General features: G+C 38.4%; 1 protein-coding gene across 1 annotated transcript; it reads left to right on the top strand.

The window, feature by feature from the left end:
* Positions 1-2,570: 2,570 nt before the first annotated feature.
* Positions 2,571-8,095, top strand: rhoua (ras homolog family member Ua). Its single transcript, XM_037690614.1, has 4 exons — positions 2,571-3,029; positions 4,034-4,092; positions 5,629-5,817; positions 7,581-8,095. Exons 1-4 carry the CDS (start codon positions 2,756-2,758, stop codon positions 7,863-7,865), a joined length of 807 nt encoding a protein of 268 aa, XP_037546542.1. The 5' UTR covers positions 2,571-2,755; the 3' UTR covers positions 7,866-8,095.
* The last annotated feature ends 9,091 nt before the right edge of the window (positions 8,096-17,186 follow it).

Here is a 17,186-nt window from a genome sequence, read left to right as displayed (position 1 = left end):
AAAGTCGTCCGTAGGGAAACATCAGCCGGTGTTTAGTTCCGCAGGCAACGACATTCTCACAACGGAAGTGAAAACTGACGTTAACAAATCTAAAAGTATTAAATTTTATAGCTTGTGTCAAACTACTAGATATTTAATAGGTATAAAGTTTTGTATTAAATAACGTGTGCGTGCTCGCGTGTTTCATTATGTCCGCTAGAGGGCGGTGACGATTTATATCAGTAATTAAAACAGCCCAAACTATTATAACGCCCACTTGAATTGTCTCTGGGGATAAAAAAAAAAAAAAAAGAATCCAGCTCAGATGAATAATAACAGCGCTGGAAAGTACCTAAACAACTCAAATACTGTATTTTTACATTGATCCAACTAGATTATGTGTACAATACCTTGTACCTGTTGTATTTAAATGTGCTCATAAATAAATCATACTTGAGATTTGGATGTGTATTTTACTGGAATACATAATTACATAACTTATTCAGACTAATTATAGTAGCTACTCTGCTGCATGTAATTTATTTGAAAGACTCATTAAAGCAAGCATTTTCATGAATCAGTGACAAATTAATAAATTTTAGTAATTTTTAGTATCAAATCAGAATGTACCGGTAATTTTATAGACTGCGCAAATAATTAAAGTGTTCATCTTGTTTAGAGTAAAGACTGCAGCTTTCCTGAAGATCTTTTAGAAACATTTTGACTGAAAACAACTGTTGTGCTCAATGTGCCATGGTCCCACAATAAAAAAAATAAATTCACAAATAAATCAATTGTGCAAGATGGACAAGAGAATGACTGAGGAAAAAAGTGGCTGGCCTAAAAACTATTAGTCAATGAATAAAATTGAAAGGTTTTTATTTTTAATAAGAAAAATAAATGACTCAGGAAAGACCTAACACAGAGGAGAGGTAACATCTTTCTGTTATCTGTGTACCAAATTTTCAGCTAATAACTTTAAGGGGATCACCATAGTGCTAAAATAATAGTTTATGTATGTCCAATTTTATAGTCTTTCATGTTTATTGTTAAGATCCAACAAGAAAAAAAAGGTATCAAACCATTATGTATAAATGGTTCATCCCTTGAGTTTAGGTGCCCCTTTAGAGCAGTGGTTTAACAAACAAGTGAAAAAAAAAAGCAAAATCACTACTGAATATGATCCGGTACCAGAAGTGAAACTGAACTGAAAGAATGTAACAAAACAAAGATGTATAAATATTACAAATGTAATGCCACAGCTAACACCAATGCCCTCTAGACAGGGCAGAGTTGCCTTTTTCTTCTGAGGAGACTCAGGTCCTTTAATGTCTGCAGGAGCATGCTGCAGATGTTTTACCACTCGCTGGTCTCCAGCGTCTGGTGTTCTGGGGCAGCAGGGTGAAGAAAGCTGATGCCAACAGACTCGATAAACTCTTCAAGAGAGCTGGCTCAGTTCTGGGAGTGGACCTGCAGTCTCTGACAGATGTGTCTGAGCAGAGGATGCTGAGGAAACTGCTCCAGATCCTGAACAACACATCACACCCCCTGCATGCCACCCTGGACTCTTACTGCAGCACCTTCAGTCGTAGACTGAGACCACCTGAGACCACCTGAGACCACCTGAGACCACCTGACCCACTGAGGTGCTCCACAGAACACAGGAAGTGGTGGCTATCAAACTTTTCACCTCCTCCACCTTTCTACACATAGGACAATAAAATAAATCCTGCACCACAATAAACACTTTAATGTTTCTGCACTTGTTTTAGACCTTAATTGATGGTATTTTTGTATTCTCTGTTATTTTTGATATCTTGTGTGATTCCTTGTGCATGTTACCGAAACTCTGGCACAACAATTTCCTGTGGAATCAAAAACAGCTCTATCTTATTTTATCTTATCTACACACCAGAAGCAAAAGTTCAGTTAACCTTTTTTTTAATTTATTTAACCAGGCAAATCCCATTGAGATCACTTTTTTTTTTTTTTTTTTTTTTTTTTTTTTGCAAGGGAAGCCTGGGCCTGAATAAGGCAACCTAACATTCAATTCAATTCAATTCAAAAATACTTTATTAATCCCAGAGGGAAATTATTTAACATGCATAACATACATGATATAATAATAACATAACATAACATAACATAACATAACATAACATAACATAGCATAGCATAATAACATGCATGTTTTTGTATGCAAAGTAATTGGCCTTTTTTAAAACCTTTTTTCCCTTCTTTATTTTAGTTCAGCATCAGTAAAGAAAAGAAAAGTCATTCTTCCCCACCTCAAGCCAGCTGTCTGATAAAATGTGGCATGTGACTAAAGCTGGTGAGGCATAAAACAAAATCACACGTTGCGCAACAAAACTGCAAAAATGTTCAACATCAAAACATCAAATACATAAAAAAATTAAATAAAAGTACACGCTGCAGTAATTTTCTGCTCTGACACACACGCGCGCACACACGCACACACGCGCATACACGCACATTGTCAAAGACGGGGAGCAGGGACGGACACGCTGACCAGCTCTGATCAGTCTCTGCTCTTCGACTCCGAGTTTTCTGATCAAAACTTTTCCTGATGTGGCTCAAATGGACATCTTTATCGTCTCGTGAACTAAACGCGCGTGGAGAAGTTCCACTTTAGATGGAAAGTGGACGGAACCACAGCGCTGTGCGTCAGTAGACCAGCTGCGGACGGAGGAAGTCTGAGGAATGGACGCGTGAAAAAACGGAGCCAACACGCGGGGACCGAAGCCTGTCCACCTCCATGTCCCCGTCCTCTCCCTGCCAGGTGTCCTCGCGGGACAACGAGGGCTACAAGCCGGCGTCGGTGTCCCCTGCTCCGCCTGTCCCGCCGAGGAGAGTCCGGAGCCGGGACACGGGCTCCGGAGGGCGGACGCGGCGGGCTGTGGCACCCGAGAGGCGCGTGAAGTGCGTCCTGGTGGGGGACGGAGCCGTGGGCAAAACCAGCCTGGTGGTCAGCTACACCACTAATGGGTACCCCACGGAGTACGTCCCCACTGCCTTTGACAACTTCTCAGGTAAAAACACACCAATCTTAGTCCAGTCTAATCTACATTTTAGTCCTCTTAATTTCAGCCATTTTTGAAAAAGATAAATAAATAATTTGTATTTTTATGGACCACATAGAGAAAAAAAGGGACATGTTTGCTTTTTGGAATCTTGAAGGTTCAATCTGAAAACAATGACTTAAAAATATATTTTCTTAATCCAAAGCTTTCATTTTATTTGTCCAGGATGTTGAATTTAAACTCCCATAAGTTTCATTGATAAAATGCTGGTTTTCTCCAACTCATTTAAAAGTTGAACAAAGTTAAGTCAAGTCCTCTGGACTGTTTCTTGTTTGGTTGCAAAGTTCCGTCCTTCATCCAAAGGACTTCTTCAGTTCAAGGAGCCACAACAAACTCAGTCCCATAAGTGGCTTATTCACATAGTGGGCCAACCAGTTTTATGGTGATAAGATGGTTTCAGGAGTCCGCCCTCTCCACCCTCGACTCCTCTGAGCCATAGCCAAAGTGGTTCAAAACATGAACTATTTAAAAGTTGGTTTCTTTTCAATTAGGAGTATTGGGGGCCGGATGGAGAATATTCAAGGGCCACTTTTGGCCCTCGGGCCATATATTGCCCACATCTCTGCTCGGGCTTTTCTCTTTATTCCAGTTAATAGATGATAATTAGCTTTGAGGATGTGCAAATAACCATACTAAATCACTACCTTTTTGAAAGTATAGGGACAAATTGAATTATATGTCCACCTGATGTTAAGAGTTTTAAATTGTTAGCCATTAGGGGAACATATAGTTTGTTTTCTTATAATTAAATATTTCTGAAGGATTTTTTTTACCCTAATTGTATAATGTTGTTAAATAATTTGAAGGAAGTCGTCATAATTACATTTAAGATTGTGTGGTTGCTACATATGTCAAACTTATATGAGTCTTAAAAGCTAAATATTTGTCAGCTGATGACTAATGTAGCCTTTCCATGTGTGCTGCTGACATTATTATGGTCTGTTCTTTTGTAGCCGTGGTATCAGTGGATGGGCAACCAGTCAAACTACAACTCTGTGACACAGCTGGACAGGTCAGTGATCTCAGTGCAAAGGCACAAAAACACAGCAGCAGCATTTCCAAATGCTTTTCAAGTATGTTGAACAGTACGAATATTAAAAGTACCTTTTCCTTTCCACGCTGTGAGGCATCCATCTATGCATCATTTGGACTTTTTGCATTTTCAGACTTGATTATTCTGTTGAAAGGTCCACAGTTGGATATGGCAGAGGAGAAAGTTAGACACATCAGCAGTTCCTGGATTAAATCAAAACAGCTGCATTGTTTCCCTCGTATTCACTAAAATTATCTAAAGTGAATTAATCTTCGGAACAACTACGCAACAAATTATACTGATTTAAAAGCATTTAAAGTAAGTGAAATGAGTGAAGGGAAATCAACTATATATATTTTTCCATTTTTATTTGCTAATCACAGCAAACTTCCTGAATAACAGGAGGTTTTCATACACAGCAGATACTTAAATTAAAACTAGACCAAGAATAGATTGTTTGTAAGTGGGTTCTTGTCCAGGAAACTATGCATTTGATAGGTCTTTCCGTGGAAATGAATTCCTTTGTTAGCAGGAAGTGATGTAATTATGGCATGTCCACAGCTGCTGCAGCAGATTGCTGTCTGAAAAAGATAGTAAAAGATCTATATCACGACGAGGGACAAGCTACCACTGGTCAGATGAAGCCACGGCTCTCTGATGAGACAAAAAAGATATGTTAGGTATGCTCTGTACCACGTTTTTTATGATAAGGCCAACAGATTCTTTCTGCGTACTGCAACATATGGTGTCACGTAATGAAACAACAGCTACATGCAATTAAAACAAGATGGCTCTTTTACCAAGAGGGAAAGTTGTGTAAAATTATTATAGAATTTCTTATTTAGAAGCCAGACATTAATATGTTAATTAAATTAAGAGTGAAGTTATGTTATCATCACACTCTGATAATAAAATGAAGGAGGAAGGAGAGTTATGGGGGAAAAAAGAGAGAGATGAAACCAGAGCAAAATTTCTAGTTAATAGATTATAAAATACCAATTCTAGATGAATTATTTAAGTTTTTCTTGTATTTCTAAAAATGTAGGAGTCTTAAAAGTTTCCTTTTTGCTCCACTGGTGGGAATACCGTATTTTTCGGACTATAAAGCGCACCGGATTATAAGGCGCATTAAGCGAAACAAATTAATTTTGACAGATTTTTGAGCGCCGTGTACCACATAAAATCAGTCTGAGGTCAGTAAGCACAACCAGAGTTAATAAATAAGGCTCACTGTCGATTTTTTGAGAAAATTAAAGAATTGTAAGTGCACCTTATAATCAGAAAAATACAGTAATTCTGACATTGTTCAGCTGCTCCTTCTTGTAATACACATAATTTCTCCCTTCCTGTTGTCTCATTCACTTCTGTGAAAGTTTAATGGATTTTCTGGCAACACAACACTCTTGGCGTCTTTTCTTTTTAATCCAAATGTCTTAAAACACATTTTCTTTCTGATTTAGTTTTCTCTCGATGACAGTAAAACTCACAACGCCTCTCTTTCTCTGCGTCTTTCAGGACGAGTTTGACAAGCTGCGTCCTCTGTGTTACACCAGCGCAGATGTGTTCATGCTGTGCTTCAGCGTCGTCAGTCCTGCCTCCTTTCAGAACGTTCCAGAAAAATGGGTCCCGGAGATTCGGAACCACGCCCCGTCTGCACCGCTTGTCCTCGTCGGGACGCAGTGTGACCTCCGAGAGGACGTCAAGGTGTGGAGGTTTACCACATAAACAAAAATAGGTCTCACTTTAATGCTTGTTGTGTGTTTCATTAGTGTCTTAGTGTGTAAAGCTTCATTACAGTGGCAGAAAGAAGTTAAACTGCTTTAGGATTCAAGGCTCTTTATTTGTCATACGCACCACATATGGTACATGTGGTGGAACGAAATTGTGTACACAGGGTCACAGTTATATCCAACAAAAGTATAAAATGTAAAAGGAAAACAGTAGTAAGATATAAACTAAGAAAAACATTAAACTAAAAATACGCTAAGCACCAGTAGTATGAAAACAATACGCCGAACAGCAGCACGACCATGAGTCTGTGAGCAGATGAGTACAAATGAACACAGCAGCAGAGTCTAACAGCCTCGGGGTAGAAGCTGTTCCTCAGTCTAGTGCAGGGGTGGGCAAACTTTTGGACTCGGGGGCCACATTGAGTTCTAAAATTGGAGTGAAGGACCGGACCATAATACACGCCAGTGTCTGTAGTGTGCCTCTACTGGGGAAATGCTGGAACTATAGGTAAAACTACACCAGTTTTTATTCCCTATTTAATTAAGTTTTTTTAAATATAATTTGAACCAGTGGCGATTTTAACCTTTTTTGGGGCCTAAATTTTACCTCAGCACCCCTGAAAAATAAAGTATAAAAATAAAAATAAATTATTATTTTTTTTTTTTTTTAATTGTCTAAATTTTGGACAATTTCAGCAGGCCAATTAAAATGCCCAACGAGTCGTATACGGCCCACGGGCCGGGGTTTGCCTATGCCCGGTCTAGTGGTTCTACACTTAATGCTCCTCAACCTCCTTCCTGAGGGGAGTGGGGCAAAAAGTGTGTGCTGGGTGAGTGGGGTACTTCATGATGTAGGTGGCCCTCTTCCTACATCTGCAGGTGTAGATGTCTGTGATGGTGGGGAGGCTGACTCCAACAGACTTCTGTGCAACCTTCACTACTCTCTGCAAGACATTAAGATTAAATGTTGGTCATTTCATCAGGCTTTTGTTGTAGATGTGCACATAATGAGATTCGTTTTGCCAACTCCTCACTTTAATTATTTATTTTTGCAAAAACCATGTAGCAGACAATTTATTCCATCCAATTTTTACCACTAAAGACAATGAAAATGTTACCATCCGTGTCAGTACATTTGGCTGATCGAGTAGAAACTATTCTTGCTCTGGCCCAAAGAACATATTAAGGTAGTTTATGTACCTGGAGCGCCTCAAAGGGATCTCAGTGTTAAATACTTTTATGATTTACACTATTAATTTCTACAGTGACATCTTGGTTTCCTCTGGAAAATTCAGTAACAATTTTATTTTATTTTAAAGTAAAAGAGAGCCATAGTTCCTGTCATCCATTTGCTCCATTATTCACAGCTCCCGCTGGTTTTATAACAGCAACTATTCATCTTTGGCCCTTACAGTGTCATATATCTCATCTTGTTGCAGTGCATTAAAAATACAGTTAGCAGAGAGGAGTTCAGTGCAGTCAAGTTCTCAGAGGAGGTTGGCACATTACTGTAGTGCTTTTTATGAAACATGGCATGACAGTTTTATGATCTTTAACATTTTTTGTCATTTATATATGGTTCTTTCACAAAGTTCAAAAATTGAAGCTGGTTCCACGTTGTACCTTTTCCAAACACACGTGAAAAACATTGTAATGGCGTCTTTTCTGTTTTCTTGAATAAAATATATATTTGTTGCTCAATAAGCATGTAAAGTAACTGATGCCATCTTATTTTAGGTCTTGATCGATCTGGCTAAATATCGAGAGCGGCCCATAGACCCGGCGGACGCTCAGGACTGTGCGATGGAGATTGGGGCTGTGGCCTACGTGGAATGCTCCTCTCTGACCCAAAAAAATCTCAAGGAAGTGTTTGACACAGCCATACTGGCAGGCATACAGAACCACGGCTCCCGTAAGGACTCGAGAGGGAAACAAAAACGCAGGAAAAAGCAAAGGCAAAAACCGGACAACATGAAGAGCTTGTCCAAGTCTTGGTGGAGAAGGTACTGCTGTGTGGCCTAAAGCAGACCTGTGACGGGTTCGGTTCCTGCTGTGAGTGGGGATCGAAAAGTCAGACCCTTTACTTACGTACCTCTGAACTGGTTTTGGCTTAATCTGGACTCAGTCTGCACAAAAGCTTTTTTTTGTACAAATAAACTTAATGACAGATTTAGCCTTAACTGTGGAAGAAAAGTAAGATTTTCATAATTATAAAATGTTTTTGCTCCTATTGCAGGTGAGATTTACTACTGAGCCTCTGATCTGAGCCCTTTGCACGGTGCTCCTGCGTTTCTTGAGTTAAGCTTATATGAACAGTACTTTTATTATGGGACTAGCAGAAAATGTGAGAATATTAAGTATTTGACTGATTCAGGTTTAAAAAACTCACATTGTAAAATTCCCTATAAGTATGTTATGAACTTTAACCCGTTTTATATGTTGCCTTGAACAAAACTGGAATCTCATCAGAATATAATTATTATCATCAGTGACCTAAATTCAGCCACTTACTGTCATTTTTCTAAATTGTGTCTAACTTTAGACTTGTTTCTTAGAGATGCAGAATGAAAGAGAGCTGCTCTCTGACCAAACTTTGCCATTTAGGATTCTGACCCAGACATGATCACCAGACATATTTAAAGCCAAAACAAATCCAGCTGGGAGATGTTTTAGTACCGCAGAATTTGAGCCATTGTTTTTCTTTGTAAAAATTACCTACCAACTCATTATATCTTGACCACAGACGCTGCGTCTTCTTTTGCCACCCATTAATTAGTGTCAAACCTGGATTGTGCTTGTTTAACTTTAGTCCTGAGCAGAACAATGAATGAACGATAAAGTCCGACTTAGAGTTCAGCCTGGCTTTCCTGGTGAGGTTTTAGTTAAGTGCTGACGAGTTAACCTAACCCCAGCCTTTTGTTCCACGAGGATGACAGAAGCAATTTTAAAATCTAAATAAAAGAGAGAGTTCCAAACAAGTCGTATTGTATAAAATAGAATTTGTTGTTGTGTCTGTTTTCACGCACCACGTTGAGTTTGTATTGGTTGTTTCATCCTCATCGGTCCACGTTGAAGTACTGACTCTGAAAATGGAGTTGGTTAGTCATAAAGATTTTTGTTGTGGTGGGACATCTCTGGGTTGTCCTTGACCTTACTCAGACAAGATCATTAATCGATTTATGATCACAATGTTTCACACGTATACAGGTAAGGATCTCTGAGGGCTTATTTATATATCAAAATGAAGAAATCTAAAAAAAAAAAAAATGTTAAAACGATCATTCAGGCATCTGATAGTTTAGATCAGCAAGGTAGGCAAAAACATGTTTTTATGTGTTTTATTTTGATTGATGTGATTTTTCAAACACTTAAACTGATGTAAATATGAGCACTTAATATAATGAGATCAACCATGTGTTCAATTTTATGATAGACTTTATAAATATAGGTTGGTAAAGTTTTTTATTTTTATTAAAAACAACAGTTTCAGAGTATTAATTACTGCCATCTTTTGGGTAAATATCACATACATCACCTGCAGTTTTCCATCTTATCCCTGTCCTTTCAAACAGGTTGAAATCGGTTCTAAAAGTGTAAAAATAAGCCAAAACACAACAAGTTTGACCTGGAAACCCTCAGCAGTACATTAAATCAGAATTAAAAATCACTTGCATCTGTTATATTTTTCTATCTACACATAAGTCTTTGTGTGAAACAGAAAAGGAAAGAATGAAACCTTAAACATCAACCTTCATTTTGTGTTGAACAAAAACACATTTTTACTGCCTATGCATGAACAGAAAAGTGTGCTTTATAGTCTTGACTTGTGTCTCATTAATTAAAAAAAAAAAAAAAAAGGGTAATCGCACTATTAAAATGTCAAATTTTTGGTTTCAGTTTCTTTGCACTAGTGAACAATAAAAACTGTGTGATGTGTTCATAAGATCTGAGCTAGCCATCCAGCACCAGGTTTTCTATGTCATGACTCTAATAAGATTTTTTTTTTTTTAAATGAGGCAAATTAAGACTTAACAGTCATTGAAAGAAAGTTAAAGTCATAAACTTTAACTTCTGTTTCCCAGTTTCAAGGACTTAGACATATAACTTCTGCTTGTTGAGTCAAAAGTTAAAGAAGACTGCAGCTTCCTCCATGTTGACGATGTTGTTGCTGTAACTGAATGTGTTCACTGTGCTGATGTTTCGCTCTTGATAGCAAACGCTTTGTGTCTTTCAGGGAAAAGACACAATAGGTTGTTTGTCTTGGTGATTGTGTGTCGTCTTGGTTCATTGTGGAGTTAAGCAGGCTAAAGGTCATACACAGTTCTATGACAGACGGCATTTCCTGTGTCACTTTCTGCTTACAGTACGTTTACACTTTTACAATAGCAGCTTTCCTATTAAGACAGCTTTATGTATAATTCATTCCAAATATAATACCTTAACACATTAACAATGATTTGCATAATAGCTGCTTCTTCCTTTTGATCAAGATTTGAGGATAAATCCTTCCTACTTTGGTATTTCTATTTTGATGTAGCTCAAAAACACCATTTCCTGTTTTAATTCTCTAAATCCTGTGTACATTTAGCTTCAGCTACTTTGTTCTCACGTCACATTCAAATTATATTTTGTGTTAAATCATAGAATGACTCTGCCTCTTAGCAAAGCTTTTAAAACTGTTATTATAAGAGTTTAATCTCCTTCTCAGGTGGTTGATTTGCAGCTGAAATGAGCGTTTCTGTTTAATTAAATGTAAAGCATTGATATTCAGCGGTACTCTAAAGGAGTATGATATATATTTGTTTATGCTGACGATGGATCAAACCTCCATTAAGTGACAATGTTACTAAATAAGTGACTCTGATTCGATGTGTTTTATGATGCTTAGACGTATTGTGTATAAAGTTGCATAAACATCCATTTAAGTTGGTCTGAGGATACAAACGTGGCTGCTTTGTGCAAACATGTCAGTTTTGTTTGTTTATTGGTCCTCCAATTTCCCAGAAATCTCCGTAAATTTAAACAAAAGCGAAGCAAAGTGATGGAGTCCGTGCAACATTTGCTCGTTTAGCCGAGGTTGTTAGCTTTCAGTGTGTACACCTGAGCATGCTCAGATGGGACACCAGCTGAGAGCTTCTCTTGGAGAAACCAAACCAGTGCATGAAACGTGTGAAAAGACAGGAAGAGATCTGCTGCAACCTCTCATGTTAAACTGAAGACGTCACGTTTGAGCAGCTCTGTAATACCCTGAGAAATAAAGAACATTTAGAATAAGATATGATGTGTTGTGTTCTTGTTCAGCAGAAATGTTTATGTTTCCACTGCCGTGTAATGAAAACCAGCTACTGAGCACACACTTTTTGGAAAAGTTGCTCTTTTGAAATGTTTGCGAGCATGCCAAGGTTTCAGAAATGTTGTCAGGAAAGGGATCTAACATCAACAGATCGTTAAGTTTGTTTGTTTGTTTGTTTGCTTGTTTGTTGCCTTGCTTTCATTTGGCTGAAGTCGTGCTTTGAAGTTGCAGTTTTTTTACTTTGCCAAGTCGAACAGCCCCGCTGCGCTCAAGTGATAAACATAGAAAGGGTTTGAGATGTGAGTGATGTAAGGGCATAAAAAAACACACGTATGAACTTACCAAACACACTCTGAAAGCCCAGAGGGAACCATCTCACCTCAGAGTGGATCATCATGAATAGACGCTGCACCACCTGGTTATACAAGAGCTGTATTTTGAAGGCTGCCATCTAAGTAAGAGGCCTGTGTGTGTAATTTAGAAATAAACTGCTTTATTAACACATTTAACACAAGAAAAACTCACATTTATCCTGATGTCCATCTCCTGGGGGGGGGGGGGGGGACCAAAAAAACAATGCTTGTTATCCTAAATGTTATTTAATTTCGATCCAAACTTCTCAACACTTGCATCAAGTTAGTATGTAATACAGTACAGTCTCAGCTGAAATGTCATTCATTCATCTTTTATTTATACATGTTAATCCAATTGATAATCCCATTGATTGTCATTACATGTCCACACAGCATTAAGCCCAACAGTGAATAAATTACTCATAAAGTTTATTCACCTCTTCTTTTAAACATTGTCGTCTGCACAATGACGGTGCAGTTCTCTAAAGCTGTAAGATCTTGAAACTCCATCCGAAGTCAAAACTCTAGAAACACAATTAATAATACTTAATAATTAATTCCACTGTGTTACTCCAAAGTGCTCTGCCAGCTTTCGTAGACAATATTGTATAAAATGTTGAACAATAATTAAATAACACTTTTTTTCATAGATCAAATTATGTTCTCCTGTTGTCATCTTTGTCATCAAATTTTCAAGTTCATCTTTTTTTTGTAATTTAAGCCTGGAAGGACTCTTCTTTTGTTTTATAATAAAGTCCTTTCCCCCTCCTCATTCTCTGGAGCTTTGCCTGTGTTTGATTCCTTCACTGACGCTATCCTGATGCATGCGCAATAATCCAGGTAGAAAAATCTAAAAAAAATGTTAAATCTGGTCCTCTGGACCAGTTCACTGACGCTGTTGACATTGATTTTGGTGGTGGTGGGTGGGTGGGGGTTGTGCCACTTAAAGTCAACACTGCTGTTAGCGTGACTCATATGACTTACATGTAACTCTTCTCATACCAAACAGATCCAGAGTGACACACACTCCTGGAATTTTTACTGAACAAGTGAAACCGCTGCATGTGTGTGTTTTATTTCTTCAGCATTCTTCTCCTGATTTTTTTTTTCAAACACACTTCATCCTTTTCTATCCCCCTTTTTAAAATCCTCTTCTTTCTTTTTCTTTACTTCTCCAGTCAAACACTCTCTGTCTTTTTGCTCATATGGGTAACTTATGTGGAGAAAAAAAAACCATCAGGCAAACAGTTTAGAAACACTGCGACACAGCTTGCTCCAGCCCTCCTCCTCCTCCTCCTCCTCATATGGACTTTTAACAACAGCTGACTTCAGTGTTTACATTACTGCTGATGACGCCTCAAATGTGACACTCATCATCAAGACTCAGCCCACGTTTACACCCTGAACACATCACAGCACTAAACAGTTATGTGGCAGATTTTCATTTTATAAAATGTGCTCATTTACTGGAAAAGCCTTGCTCCAGTTAGAGGCAGGGCTGAGAGTTGAACATGTGCAGGGGAGGAATAACGGATGTACAGGATAAAGGACATTGAACATGGAGCTGCAAATGGAGGAGGAAAAGGAGGATTGTGAATGTGGTGAGGGAGGATATGCATGAGGGTTGGTTCGACTGAGGAGGACGTTAGGGAGAGTTTGAGGCAGATATCTACTGTGGTAAAAGCAGCCAAAAGAGAGAAATAAAAGATTTACTGGAAAAGAATAAGTACTTGGAGGGTCATACGTCAGCAGCAACAGCTGTCACTGGAGCTAACACAACACTTAAGAGAACTATGTCATGTCCAGTAACAAGAATAACAAGAGTGCAACCTTTTACCAGCCCTAAATATAATTTTTTTCTCATCACATTTGTCTCCATGATGCACATAAATTTGATAGTGTTCCACAATCCAAGTGAAAGTAAAAGCACAGAGCTCAATGTTATGTCAGTATAATTCGTTTGACAAGATTAGTTTACCTGCAAACCACAAGTGTTTTCACTTATTTTGGCTGAATGCTGCAGCTGGATTGAGTTCTGAGAGTTTAACGACAGACTGGAGTCCATGAGTCCACCGATAACAATGATGAAGGTGTCATTTGTTCTGCCATCATGGTACAACTCAGAGAGATATCAATCGGAGCGAGTGTACACATACCCACACAGCCTGCAGGCAGGAGGTGCAATCAGACAAAATGATTGAAAACACGTGTGGCTTTCTGTTGCGTAATATGACTTCAAATAAGAGTTTATAAATGAGCAAGGAAAGGAGGTCCTCCTTCTTTCTCACTGAGAAAGTTGATTTGAAGAACTTCCTTCTGTCACACCTTTATGAACCCGTGCAGCCGAGTAATCAGGGGTTTGTTTCAGGTTGTTGTGTCCAGTAACCTGAAGCTGGGTCACACAAGTGAAATGCAGGCATGCCAGGCATGCAGCCTGCTTTTCAGACCATGGTGCTACCATGAAAAAAGTAAATTAACCACTCAGTCTTAATGATTTATGGGCAGATAAAGCACAGCAAAGAGTAGTTAAAAGAATAATTCAACATTCAGTGGTTGTGTGTGTGTGTGACCATTTTAAATAATTAATACCTTCTGTTATTTAAAACTCCTTGAACAGAGAAATAGTTTTGCCCTGCAGGATTGATGAGCTAATGACTAGTCTGAACATGACTCAGACCAAATTGTATTGCAGACACTTTAAGACAAAATTTCATAGTCATTTCATACAAATACTATTTTAAAAACACATAACACTGTTATTATCATGTTTACAGTTAAGGTGGACCAAATTATCAGACTGAGGAAAAGACAGATCCAGGTGTATAAAGGGTAAGTGATTTTATTTGCAGGTGCTACAGTTCAGGGAGTTGTTGTATTTGTAGATGGAGCCAGAGAGGAGGGGGAGACGAGGTCCAAGGTTTCCGTGAGAGAGTAGAAGATCCAGAGGAGGTGAGTTTGTTCAACCTAGTACTGAGTATCGGAGGAGAGAGGAGCAGGTCATTCTTGGTGAAAGTTGTTGATTCAGATACTTGTTTGGAGCGACAGTATCCATCCGCAGGAGAACCTCAAGGAGCGAGGAGGTCTTGGAAGACTCGAAGAAGCAAGACTTGAAAGTCGCTGAAGAAAATCACAAAAGGTTAAACCAGGGGTCTGCAACCTGTACGATCAAAAGAGCCATTTCTGCCCCTTTGTTCACTAAATTAAACATGTCCGGAGCCACAATACCTGCTACAACTGGGATTCTCAACTGGTGGCCCACGGACCACTTTAAATTTGTTGGAAGGCACTTTTATGAACAGTCGGGGTGATTTTATAAAACTAAAAATATCTAAGGATTTTTAACATTTATTGATATTTTTATATTCTAAGATAAAATAAAAGATGAGACTCTTGTAAAGAAAGAAAAAATAATGTAGTTTTTGCCCAGTTTCTAAAAACTAAAACAATAAACTATGCATTCTTATGTGATTTTTTTTTTATTGTAGAAAAATTATGTATCCCACTTTGAAGAAATAAAGCATAAAGTGAAAGTGAGTATGTTTTATGTTTTCTCCCGACAGGAGTCAGGGCATAAGGAGGACCCTCTTACCTCGACAGAAACAAATTGGATTCATGATGACAACTGGTTATTTTGCTGTTTGGCTGGTGAATTCTGGATTGTCTATAAATTCGTGTGGATTTGTCGAAACTCGACAGCACTCAGACTGAATTTGGGGAGCTGCAGCAGGGAGCTGGAGCAGCTGTTATCAGGACTGTGAACTTCCTGGCAGCACCCATGAACGGTGGGAATAATCTTGGAGAATGCTGTGAGCTCGACTTTTGGCGTAAAGAATCAATTCGGCTATTTTGGAGTTCCATCAGAGGAATATATACCAGTGAGACTTTAAAAAGGCAGAAACAGAAATTCACAAGTTCTGCCTGACCCAAACTGTGGCCTTGACACCGGACTTATCTCAACTCCTCCTGGAATGTTTTGAAAACAACAAATATCCTTTGACTCTTTCCTCACCCCTCCCTTCCCCAAGGATGTCAACATGTGACAGAGCCTCAACTGAGCTGATGATCAATGACACCTCTTATCTGGACAATGGCTAGGGGGGGGGGGGGGGCCCTCTGGACTAGGCTACGACTTTCCCTTAAAAATTCAATGTTTTCACCGGCCTATATGTACATGTATAATGTCTATTTATGTTGCTTTGCTGTGGTAGGTTTTTTTGATGCCTCAAATCGTGCCCTGTCTAGGTCACGGCGTGAGAGATCTTTTTTTTTATACCGTCTCTCCTCATGTTTTCTTCCCCTTTCTCATCTAAGCAAAATATTATTCTGAATAAGAATAAGAAGGCCGCGTTATTTATAGCCGCAGTTTCATGCACTCTGCCCATCTTTCGGACGACTGTATGTACATATTTGCGTTGTATCTCGGTGCAATGCCAATAAAGTTTATTCTGATTCTGATCCTTGTAATGTTTCTAGTATTCGTATATTTGCACAATAACTTACAGGAAAACTGCTAAAACTAGCCTTTTTAATTGTTGTTATAACAACCAATAAAATTCACTTTTCTGTCAGTTTTGGTCAAAACTTGAAAGAGCCACTGCAGACGGACCAAAGAGCCGCATGTGGCTCCAGAGCCACAGTTGCAGACCCCTGGGTTAGACAGATGCTGTTTGGAAACAGGTTTATTCTGTAATCCATTAATTACCAATAAGTAGATAATGCACAGACATTCCCAATCTGCAGCAGGTGTGGAGTGGTGGCTGACGGTTTGCAGCTGTGGAGACAGTGAGTGAAAACCTAGGACTCCTACAGCCATAAGTTTTGCACCACACAGTTAGTTACATGGTTGTTTGAAATGTTTATAAGGATAAAGAGCACCACCAGCAGCAACATGTAGCACAATAGTCATGCAAGGAGAAATAACTTTTTCTTTTTCTGAAATAATCATGTCAGCAATTTGACAGCAGTCCAAATGTTTAACTAATAGCATTAATTTAAAGTGCTATGAATTTTTGAGTTGTTTTAGGATAATAGTAATATAGTTTGGTCTTGGTTTTGCTCAGATTAACTATTAGCTGGTCTGTCCCATCAGGTGGAAACTCTATTTCTTCCAACTGAGGTGGTTCAAAGAGCTATCTACAACAGGTAAGATATTAACTGTTCAGACCATTTCCACAGAACTCTACTTCCAAAAATCTGAACTATCATTTTTAAGTCAAGCAACACATGAAGTAGTAATAACAGATCATCTGATAAAGTTTGTTGTCAAGACTTGCAGCATAAAAATGCTGCTGCTCTTTGTTTGTATGACGATCAAAGCAACTGAAAACAAAAACAAAGTACTAATTTTATGTAAAATTATCAAATATAACTGAAAATGTAAAAGTCATTCAACCTTTATTTATACAGGTTAATTCCATTGAGCCTCTGGGACTCATTTACAAGAGAGACCTGAATTTTAAACAAAGTGTGATGACAACAGTGGACAACAACGACAACAATAGACAATCATAAAAGATGCATACAATTTTTTTTAACAAGTTAAAATAAAATGGCAACCAAAAGGACAATCAAAAGGAAAAGTAGCAAAAAAACAGCTAGATTGTAAGAAAATGCATCACATTTTATGCATCACATAACAGGTCTCTCTTGAAAATGAGTTCTCGTGGCTCAATGAGACTACCTGGATAAATAAAGGCG

Source organism: Nematolebias whitei, chromosome 2 (genome assembly GCF_014905685.2).
Source record: "Nematolebias whitei isolate Nwh7 chromosome 2, NemWhi1, whole genome shotgun sequence".
Taxonomy (NCBI): Eukaryota; Metazoa; Chordata; class Actinopteri; order Cyprinodontiformes; family Rivulidae; genus Nematolebias; species Nematolebias whitei.
Note: the sequence above shows the minus strand (reverse complement) of the source record. Positions and strands in the feature narration are given on the sequence as shown.

Bases quoted from the DNA above. Each gene is read 5' to 3' on its own strand.
- rhoua (XM_037690614.1), top strand. From the start codon at position 2,756: ATGTCCCCGTCCTCTCCCTGCCAGGTGTCCTCGCGGGACAACGAGGGC. The intron at 3,030-4,033 runs GTAAAAACACAC...GTTCTTTTGTAG, and splicing joins TGCCTTTGACAACTTCTCAG to CCGTGGTATCAGTGGATGGG. The intron at 5,818-7,580 runs GTGTGGAGGTTT...ATCTTATTTTAG, and splicing joins ACCTCCGAGAGGACGTCAAG to GTCTTGATCGATCTGGCTAA.